The sequence below is a fragment of the Toxorhynchites rutilus genome, chromosome 1, assembly GCF_029784135.1.
Source record: "Toxorhynchites rutilus septentrionalis strain SRP chromosome 1, ASM2978413v1, whole genome shotgun sequence".
Classification (NCBI taxonomy): Eukaryota; Metazoa; Arthropoda; class Insecta; order Diptera; family Culicidae; genus Toxorhynchites; species Toxorhynchites rutilus.
This window is the reverse complement of record NC_073744.1, coordinates 178,090,158-178,101,857: the sequence shown is the minus strand read 5'-3', so window position 1 is coordinate 178,101,857 and position 11,700 is coordinate 178,090,158. Positions and strand designations below refer to the sequence as shown.

General features: G+C 36.7%; 1 protein-coding gene across 1 annotated transcript; it reads right to left on the bottom strand.

The window, feature by feature from the left end:
• Window positions 1-1,471: 1,471 nt before the first annotated feature.
• Window positions 1,472-3,183, bottom strand: LOC129761608 (leucine-rich repeat-containing protein 38-like). Its single transcript, XM_055759343.1, has 3 exons — window positions 3,094-3,183; window positions 1,971-2,940; window positions 1,472-1,884 (listed from the first exon to the last, which is right to left on the bottom strand). The coding sequence occupies exons 2-3, from the start codon at window positions 2,923-2,925 to the stop codon at window positions 1,472-1,474; spliced, it is 1,368 nt and encodes a 455-aa protein (XP_055615318.1). The 5' UTR covers window positions 2,926-2,940; window positions 3,094-3,183.
• Between the last annotated feature and the right edge of the window lie 8,517 nt (window positions 3,184-11,700).

Sequence of the window (11,700 nt, the reverse complement as noted above, 5' to 3'; positions counted from 1 at the left end):
TAGAAAGGATGCCAAATTTTTTATTGGGACATCTGCTATGCAAATTATAAATATCTATATTTCCAAAAGTGTTAATATGGTTATGTTATGGCAAAAACTGATATTCCCTCAACGAATGAAGCTTAATAGGCGTAATGCATACATGGATGTGTAATAAAAACGACATCATGGAACAATTTGCTTTACAAAAAATACAATTATTGGAAAATGAACTTTTTCATGTATTCTCACAACTGCAATCTATGCATATGGTATAGAAAGTTTGGTATAGTATAGCAATAAAAAAGAAAATTTCAGACAAAAGTAACACGTAATAATGTACGCTAGCAGGAATAAGCAATCTTTAGGTAGGAAATTGGGTTAATAGTAATTCAAAGAATATGATAAAATTTACTTATGAAGTTATATGTATCATAGAAGAAACGCTTACTTTCTGCCATTCTGAACCAAGACGCATTGATGGTCTCAGTGCATTAAGCTCCTCACTGAATGGCTCCCAATTTTCCTTAACCGGGATTCTATTTGAATTGCCTCCACAAAAACCTCGAGCAATGTTTACATTCGCTTTTATTGGTTCAACGAATCGTTCAAACTGCTGGTGATTTGTCTGTCCATTCATTTTCAGCCACTGAAATATACGCTGGAAGTAAGTTCTGCATTGTAAATTGTAACATGATTAATATAAATAATGCTGGATTGTACACTTTCCTTGTATAGACTATTCTGGCAGCACCGTAAAACAAATACTGATCAAAACAAACGAATATGTGTTGAAAGTTGCATATATCTAAGCGTTTCTGAAATGTTTCCCAAAGGGAAATATCAGGGACGCAAACCAAAACAAAATAATTCTCTGAAGATATGCAACAAGCGAACCAAACAGCCCGACAAGTTCTGACACTTGCATCGATAGCTATCACTCGCTCGGTGCTATCGAATTGCTCGATTTCTATAATAGTTAAACAGAGCTGACGAGCAAAATTCTTATCGCCTCGATATCTATAATAGGGCCCTATATTCATAATCAGCGGGAGCTTCAATAAAATGTATGTTTTTTATTGATAAAACACATACTGAAAATAGCAGTTTCACATGGACGTGCTAGGCAATCGAATATAAACACAACGACTGACGTCACTATTTGAGAAATAATTATGGCAGCGCATGCTATGTCGCTCGAAAAATTACCATCTTCATTACGTTTTTTCCAGGACATTGGGGCCACCCTAATCTGTATATTAAATATATAGTAATCGGTATCCTATCGGTATCGTATATAGTTTACAACCTATTTTCATGCCTACCAAGTTTTTTTTATGCAAAATTTAATCAAAATCGGTTGAGGCGTTTCGGAAGAGTTCAGTAACAAACACCGTGACACGAGATTTTTATATATATAGATAGATTTCTTTCGAATTCAATTTTTATTTATTTTGTTTTTGTTCCATATCATCCTTCGATTGGTAAGTACTTAAGTGTCGACTTCGAGATCGGGCTCGGATATTTGGCGAGGCAGCGAGGTGGTGGAAGGGGACCATCTAACTGTGCGACGTCCTCTCGGCATGGTGGCGTATTCGTGAGCTGCACTGCCTGCTAGCGTTCGGTCCTCCGTTTTCTTAGGGTACTGCAACGTTCTGAAATCGGCAAAAATTGTACCACCGATAGAAGCTTCCAAAATATCGTCAATGTCGTCCAGGCTGAGCTGACTGGATAGCGAAAACGACTTGTCGAATGATTGATCATGCATGGGTATGTTTGACTCCGGATCGAGTGACTGGGGGAAACAAGCCCGCAGGAGATCCCGCAAATCCGATGGCAGATCGTCTATCGATTGGGGAGTTATATTTGACAGACGAATCGAAGCCGTACTTTCTTCCTGAGTGGCTAGATGAAAAAATGAAGATATATATATTTTTGTTAATTAATTTTACGAAACAACACGATATTCCACCCATATTATGAAGACTCACCGAATCTGGTTTGTCCTTCCACGTTTGTCTCCGCCTTGGTCTGCAAATTTTCCTCCAACTCAATCGCGACCGAAGTTACTCGATACTTCGAATTATTCAGTCCTTTCGCGATGATGGATGTGTATTCCCTAAGTATCCTTGTTTTACAGTTGATGTAGCATAAGATCGCAATTGTAATGATCATGAGTGATATAACAATTACGGAGTATATGTGGTTCATTATAGCCAAAGGATTACAGGATAATTCATCCAGTTCGATGGTGTCGTTCAATCTCTTGCCGGTCAGAAGCGGGGGATCAGCACATATTATTGAATCGTTGTATAAACCACGGATTCTAGCGAACTCGGCGAAATCGACGAAATCACAGCTGCAGTCCCAGGGATTGTATCGCAACGAGAGGCTGTTCAGCTTTGTCAGATGTATAAATGTCACAAGATGTAAACTTCTCAGCCCATTAACGTCCAGGTTCATATAAGACAGCATTGGAACGTGCAACAGCAGAGTGTACTCTATCTGCGTAAGTTCGTTGTTATTCAAGATAAGATGACGTAATTCTACCATATCGTCAAACAATCCGGGTTCCAATCTCTTTAGTTGATTTTCCTGCAGATCCAACATAATCAGCATTGACATGTTCCGAAACGCATCACGATGCAGTCGTTGGATCGAACTGTTCCTGATGTATAGCTCGAGTAGATTTTCCTGGTTGCGATACACAATCTCATAGGCTCTGATTTCTACGATCCGATTGTAGGACAAATCGAGCGCTTGTAGGTTCGAGCTCAAGTTGTACGGGATGAACGACAGCTGCAGGTTGGAGCAGTCCGCCCTCATTATCTCACAGCGACATTTGCCGCACTGTTGGTCGCGATTCTCTACATCTGCGTGCGCACCGCTCGTCAGCAACACGGCCACCACGATTAGTGTCCAGTAAACCACCAACTTTGTGATCATATCGCTCCCGGTATACTGGGATAAAAAATGAAGTCTTAAATTATTAAACGGATGTATTAGTCTTTAAAAAATAAATATAGAGAACATATTTCAACTTGTTCCAAATTTAACTAATCCGGAAGTGTAGTTAAATATGCTTTTTGCGAACAATATGAAATGCCCGTTTACCTTTTCGCTACAATTAGATAATAAATTAACTTTTAGCACATTCAAACTTTACGTTTGAACTGAATTTCAATAATGGAAGAATTCAAAAATTTGAAAACGCGCTTGGAAAGAAGATCAAACACTGCAGCACTACGTAAACAATGCGAATGAACGGAGTGCAGAGTTGCCAGAAGCAGATACATGTCTTCATTTTGAAGACATTTGGATTATGGGTTCAGAAAGCCACAATGTCCGTCACGTTCCGTTGACGGTCTATTTTTAAGATGTGTGTTTCCATAAAGGCGCCGAAATGACGCATCGTAATGAAAAAGGTTGAACATTGTTATTACTGGATCACTTGGAAAGTTTACCCGTTCGTAATTTAATTTTTGAATGAGAAATTTTCTTTTATTGAAAACCAATTTCAATTAAGTACAGTAGAACTTCGATTACCCGCGAACGGGTTATTCCGGTTGAAGCTTACTCAAATTGAGTCAGTCGGATTGCAGAATGCAAAATTGCATAATTGCAAATTTTCTTCGATCAATTCCAGCAGAACCTTTTCCCTGCAAAAAAAAAAATCATAAAATAAACTGGTCAGCTTGTTTACCAAATCAAAACCCTATCAAGAACTTATGAGGAGTGTTCGGACGGTTAGTAGATGCAGCTTACAAGCAGTATGAGTGTTTTGAAGAGCTTAAACGAGCAGTATCCTTTGCATAAAACGAGATACGCATTACAACATGGCCCAGCTTGGTCGAAACCACCCCGAATGGGTTATTTGAACGGATTACCCAGCAAACATTAAATCGTAAATCGTTTTGCACGTGCCAAGTCTTACAATAAATCCGAATAAATCATAATCGCATATAATATCAATCAAAGTATGTTTCGTGTATATTTGATATCGCATAAAATGTAAAAACCCGATTTTATATACCATTATCAAATTAAGTCGCAATTCGGTATAATAAACATCAATTTTATGATATACATTGTCGTAAAATATATTTAATCCGTATTTATTTAATCCGTGTATTTAATGTCGTATAAGCGTATAATTTAAATCGATTCAGTACTGTAGTAAATCGTGTTGCATGCTGAAGAAAATCATGAAACAGTTAATCATATTAGATCCTAATAAAGAACATATTACATCATATTGAAATGTCAATGAAATGCTGATGCACTTTTAACCGCTGTTGAATTAAATTCAGATAGCTTCAGATAGCCGCGCGAGATAGCTGGTGGATGATAATCCAGACGACCGGAGTTCGAACCCACATCGGAGCAGTTTTCAGTGCCATTTTGAACATTCATATTCCACTCCCAACACAAGTCAATCAAACAATTATTATTTTTACAAACATGAATACTCATATATAAAAATGGCAATTCGTGAGGCTATAATAAACATTTCACGAAAATATTTTGCGCCGTTTGTTTTTTTTTTCTATGTCTGTAATAAATCGTATATGAGTATGGCAAAAGTTGTATTAGGTGCTTTGACAATTCATGTATATATTCATATTAGATCGCAATTCAATTTCAACATAATCGCTATTATAGCCGGTCAAAGTTGCATATTCATCCAAACAAATTCGGTAAGCATTTGCCATGTATGTATATGGCCTCCACTTTTGCATGCATATGCCAGTTAGGCGCATCATATGCCAACCAAATTTTAGGACATATGATGTTATATATACGCTTGTTATGCGATTTAATGTTTGCTGGGTTAGAACAAAAAAGAGTTTGTGAATTGATCGATCAAGTACGAATTATATTGTTTGAAGCTAAACAAGATTATTGAATAACGCTTGTTCTAGGAAGTTGAGTTCGTTTAACCAGGTTCCGAACATTCAGCCTCAGGATCGCGAATCTGAAATGATAAAAAAATAATTAATGGAATTCGATAAAAGAAAGGTAAAATAATAATTGAAAATAATCTAAAGAAATATTCAATTGATCATGAATTAAATTCAAACAGGCTCAGTAGAATTTAGAGCAAAATTACAAATTTACGATTCGGGTAGAACATTCGAGAAACCACGAAATGTAAGCAAATCTACCATGCATTTTATTAATGTCTAATAACGAATAATTGTAATTAATTACAGGAAATTTTAACCGTGCCATCAGAAATACACGCGTTTAAAATTCATAAACTTGTTTTTCTCGTTGCTAAGCAATAGTGTTTTTGCGTCAGTTCTGTCACGCGTAAATACGGTTGTTGGTTTGATGTGCTGTCTGACAGCTCCGCTTAGTGTTGTGAAGCATTATTTTCTACAACCAGGAAGCATCATGAATGAAAATCAGATACACTCCATTTTTTAGAAACAAAAAAAAAGTTGTATGAATACATATCGTTCGAACAGAACCTATAATCATTTTAGCAAAGTAAATATAGTTCAAGCTTCTCTTTTCGAAAGATCTTATTCAGTAGATTCAACAATAAATAAGAATAGGGAATTCATTGCCAAAACTGGAGGCGATATACTTGATGTTTTTTTTATTGGTTGTAAGCGCCAATACAGCACCATGGTGATCAAGTAGGCTGTAAAAATGCAGTGGAGGAAAATCGTGGCATGTTAAAATTATAATTGAAGACTCATCAAGAGGTGTTTATAGATAGGAGTTGGGTGTCAGAGAACAAATAGAGTAGAGCATTTAGAGAGTTTTAACTTGATCAATAGAAAACAAATGATCTAACATTCATCCAACGTTTAATTACTGACGACGAGACATGGGTGTGAGCTTTTCCTTTTTCCGAAACTCAAATTGCCGCTTCGTGGGACCCGTTTTGACAGCATTGAAGACATAAAAACGAATTCGCTGCGTAAACTGAGGGCAATTCCTGAATAATAGAATATAATAAAAATTTAGACGATAAACAAACACAAATTTGCGTTTATATTTGACAGAAAGTTTTTTTTGGAAAAAATAATAAAAACGCATAAATGAACATTAACTTCCAAGTTTTTTACTTCTAAAGTTTTACTTTACAATAATTTGAATGTTTCACAGCTGTATTTAGTACTAAATTTCTTTCATCTTTCAAATGGAAGCAATAGAATCGTTTTAAATAGCGCACTTTTTGGAAGCCAGTTAAAGGCAAACAGTCAGTCAAGAGAAGTGTAATAACTCTGTCATAGTTGAGATCAGGGCACGGCATAGCCATAGTCAACTGAGGATAGTCGGCTGACCAACCGACTGAATATATCCGTAGTCAGTTAGTAATGGCTTTTGGCTTCTTCACGCAGTTTCTCCGCCAAAACGACTGAACAGTCGGGCGTTTAGTCGCTATCTCCCTCTACCGACTCGACTATATCATATCCAAGGCGGTATAATAAGGTGGAACGTTATGTCAGAATTGCCGGATTTGAGTTCAAATTGACAGCGACCAAACGCATTAATAAACAAACGGAGAGTTTTCCGAGGAAGAGGACAACAAAAGAAACATTCATCAATTTGTTAATGGTGTTCATTCAGAAAATTACTGTTTGAATAGCTCAAACTGATGTTTGGAAGATTTGTTAGAGTCTATTTGTTGACTCATTTCGAGGTGAGGATTGTTTTTCGATTTTCGGCTTATCGCTATTCTTATAGTTGCTACTATTATTGGATTTGCAGGAGGACGATGATGACCTATCCCTAGTGATTTGCTGTACGGCTACCTGTTGCGACCAACAATTTTACTAATACTGGCGATCAAATCGCCACCATCTCCGATAGTACCATCGTTGGAATTACGGTTGCTGTCGATGCCTGTACCGCAATCCATCATTGCTGAGTTCAGCACCGGAGACTATTCGGTAGCAGTAATACTGCCGCTGCCAGCTGCCAGTGCTGTATGATTAGGCTGTTTTCGAGAGCATGGCTATACGACAAAATGACCGTGTTGTTGCTGAACCAGTCCCTGTCCATAGACTGAACCCCTGGACACAAAACATCGATATATTCTTGTTGTTTTTACAACCTGTCTCATCCGGAGCATAGTGAGAAGCAACGGTTTATTGTTTAGAAAATCAACATAAACATCGGTAATTTTGAACCATGGAAGTTAAGGTTATGTTTCTGGAAGTGAATATGTGTGTTGTTTATTTGAAAAAAAAACAATTTATTGAGGTGATTTTCAATGAAAGTGATACGCAATGCATTGGTTAGGTTTTGGTTCGTCACCTCTGGTTTCAGGTATAATAACAAATAAACGCTTTCCAATATTATATTAGCATAAATATGGATCTCATGTGTTAACCAGTTGGCTGAAGACCACCACCAATCACGTCCCTCAAATCGTTTTTATTCATGATAATAGTTTAGTATTTTTAATTCACACATTCGGATTGGTTGAAAATATCGACCGATTGTGAATGCCGTCAATGTCTCTTTGCTACTGCTGATGACCACCGTTGTGATTGATGAACTGGTGTTTGCATGGGCAATGGAAAGTGCATACTGCTGTCTTTGCTGCGCATAAACGTTGTTTTCGTTTACGCTGTTGGCACCATTATTGTGATTCGGTGACTGCTGCAAATTATTGCTGATGGTTATATGAAAGAGCAACTACCGGCGGACTTGTGTGTCCCATTCGCTTTGATCACAATAGTCATTGCCGAGCTGTCTATCTGTCTGCCTGTTGCTGATTCTTGTTGCTCTGAATTCGGTTGAGACCGACTTAGCGGTGCGGAGGAAACACTCTGTAGCATAAAGTCAAAGCCGTCTGTTTGTGCGGAGAAAACGCTCTGTAGCATAAAAATTAGACCTGGTTGATCGGTGTTATCTAATTGGTTTGGAATTCATATTGCTGCATCTAAATTGAAAGAAAAGAATGTGCGTTCATTTCATTAATGATATTTTCGGATGTAGGCAATGAGTGTTAGTTTAAAATGGCTTACTATTGTTTCCATACTTTGTTTTACACAAAAGGGTTTCCAACGCTGAAATATCCAGATATTAATGTTCATAAACAAAAATAGTCGCTGTCATTTTTCATCCCCTCGCGCATCTTCCATGCCTTATCCTCATACTGTCGAAAACGAACCACCTGTCAATTCCAGCTCCTTGGAAGTGACTTCCCCCAAAACGAATTCGTTCCTCTCTCTCTTTCCTATGTATCTTTATGCATAAATCGATGTTTGAGTTCACCGTAGTTTGACAAACGCTATAGGTGAGCTAGATTCTTTTGTATCGTACACGAAAATTACTCACACGTATAAAATAGAGTGCTGTGTGTGAGCTATTTTGCACGCCTAATACTAACTGATACTAACGCGAGGACCTTTATAGCATACTTGATAAATGTGTAAATCCGTTGGTTTGAGTTCACGATGGGTAGAAAATAAACCGTCCATTGATGGGGTAACTTCTTTTTTGCATCAGGAGTCAAGTTTTGTTCCTCTTTATATGGACGTACAATAAGATTGCATACGGTGGAGGCAAAATTAGTGTCAGGGGGAAATGGAAATGTGGATTGAAGTCAGTTGAATGAAGAGGCAGATGTGTATTCATTATGGGCACCTTACACGATCAAACTGATTGACAATAAGTGTCTTCAATATCGTGACAGCTAGGCTTTCGACATCCGATATAATCTCAATCAATATTTTGCCACCTTACACGGTCAATATCGCCTTCAACCCGAGACAACGAAAATATCCGCGATGACTAGTGACGACATTCGAGTTTGGGATCCAAACTATTCTCCATCAGATTAGAAGGCTAAAAGGCAATTTTCAATTGGTAAAATTTGAATGAAAATTTATACTTGGCATTATTCAATTATTTAAACCACGTAGTTCTGACCCTAATTGAACCTTTTTCCTTTAATTTTTCGGATATTATTACTAAAACATACTATTATAATATAAAATCAATTTCAAATACAATTTTTGAATAGGATTTTCTAATCACTTACAAATAGAAGTAATTTGCATTAACATAGAATACTAAATTGATTCAGAAAAGTTCATTTTTATTCATAATTATTGTATTGAAAGTATGCCAATTCTACCTGGAAATCGTTTATTGCCTGTGTCAATACCCAAATTCGGATTACAAAGTTCAAAGCGTCAATGCCAGCCTGAGGGCATCCGTATACTAGCACATAGGATTTGACAGCGTCAAACATGTCCGGGTCGCAAATGCAATTTGCGACCACTGTCAAGCCGGGTTCAGACGGTGCGAGCAAGCATACGAGTCGGTCTAGTCAGTTACTGCAGTGCAGCTACTCACACCGTGTGAACACATCATGCCAGTTATTGTCATGTGTGATCCGGCGTGCGAGCTACTTCAAAGTTTTTTGAATTTACTCGCACTCGCATGCTTCAAAACGTCAAAAACAGAATTTAGCGTTCGAATCAGGGATGCCAAATGTAAAGAAATGTCTCTATTTTTAAGATATTTGAAAATATGCGAAGATATTTATAGACTTGAAAATTATTGGAAAAACAAATAAAACCCTCATAGTTTCTTAACGAAATCATTGTTATTCTGTTTTGCACGCTGGCGGGGCACGCTTTCTTTTTGAGATAGTTTTCTGGAGAATGTCTAATATAGAATCATTATCAGGCACAATTTTCGTTCAAAATTCACTCACAACTTGCGAAAAAAAGTAAGGTTCTAAGAAACAGAATACATATTCGATTTAAAAAAGTACATTTTCATTCATTATTTTAATTTTTGACGCGTGTGAATAAAATTTTAAAAAGTCTTCTAGACTATCATTTAAAGCATCACATACTTCCGGAATTATCTTAGCTATGGATGCTTTCGAGATTCTAAAAAATATCGACAACAATCTGAACAATATTCCAGAAGAAAGGCATATCAATGTCATTTATATTATCACTCTTGCAGGTACAGCATCCTTCATGAGTGTATCTTGGCGTTGTATTTGTGGAGCAATTAAATTCAACAGTTTTTCCACTTGTTCAGGTGTTATTCTCAACACTGCTCTGTAATCTCTATAAAATTGTAATGATTGTAATGATACATTCAACTGAAAACCTAAGATGAAAACTACCAATAAAGAAGTCGATTTCGGACCAATCATTTGACAAATTCGGACCTGATTGCTGTTTCTGACTATTTGATGGACATTTGAAAAATCGCCTGGCATCCCAGGTAAACCCGTGCCGTAGTATCTAGTTTCTCGCCAGCAGCTCACACTATGTGAACGGACAAGGCGAGTCAACCAATTGTCAAGCGAGTCCACCGGGTCAGTAGCTGCTCATTGTCAAGTCAGCTACTAGCAACGTATAAATGGGCCTTCACTCGCGAGAACTGCCAAACTCTCAAGCTGGTGTAAAACAAGGCACTTAACATACTACCAGGTGGGTCAAAACGTGAAGTGGTTTTCTGCAGCCATTTAAAAAATACACAAAAGTAAATTAAGACGATTGAGCACAATTTGTGGAATATACTGATACTTTATGAAATACTCATTGCTATATTCATTATATTCATTACGTTTTACGCTGCAAGCGTTTCATTTATTGTCTTTGCGTTGAAGGCACCATAATGATTTGCGCCATTTGGAAAACGAAATTAACACACTTCTAGAACAAAAAATAATGAATGAAAATTTACTTTTCTGTATTCAATATGTATTCTATGTAATAGAGTAATACGTTTCCTCGAAAATTGTGAAATAATATGAAACTGAAATTGTGTTTGATGCTGATTTTATATTATAATGGTGAGTTTTTGTGATTATTGTGTTGTAAAATATTTGGAAATATACAACCAAATGGCTAAGTAAGCGTCAGGACTACGTGTTTTAAGTAATCGAATAACTTAAAAATCTACATACTATTTATAAGATTTCAAAACTACCTTCTTTAAATTTTCACGAATTTAACGATTGTTTCGAGTTAAATATGACGTTTACGTTTACGTGCGTTTTAAGCCAGATGTAAAGAAGGTATTTTAGTGCGGTGATAGCTGTGTTCTTCGGCTGAAAAGTAAAGCTAAAAATTTGTTTCGTTTCGAGTGATGTCGTCACACAACTGATCCGGTTCGAATTTTCGATTGTCATTCTGTGAATGGTGCTGCATAGTATAAATTGTGGATTAGATTTTTACGGAAATGATGTTTGATGATGAGCGTTGGAGATGTTATTTTGCAAAGATATACTAAAAAAACTAATCAAATATTCAATAATTCGTTTAATATGAGAAAATTAGTTTCAAAAAATTATTTCTTTTTATTTTTGATTTGCGTATATTATATTATCATTCAGACCCTTGTGATCATCATGATCATTACATTTCACATAAATTTTTTTTTCAAAAAACAATTCTTTTTTTAGTTAGCGAATGGGCGCACCTTGTTCCATAGATTTGCCTTGAGTTCGCCGAGTAATTTGATAGGTTTGGCAATGACAGCTAAATTTGTAGCACATCTTGACTCGCGGATCATATCCCCTTGCCCGGGGCTTGGTCAATGCGGATGATTTAAGCATTTGCGATGACGACGGTACGGTGTCGACATCTGTGTGTTTATTGGTTTGTGTGAGACAAACTATTCTCTATCAGATTTGTCGGCCCGAAGGCTGTTTTAAATTGCTAAAATTTGTATGAAAATTTTTTCTTGTTATTATTTAATTACATTAAATACGTTGTCCTG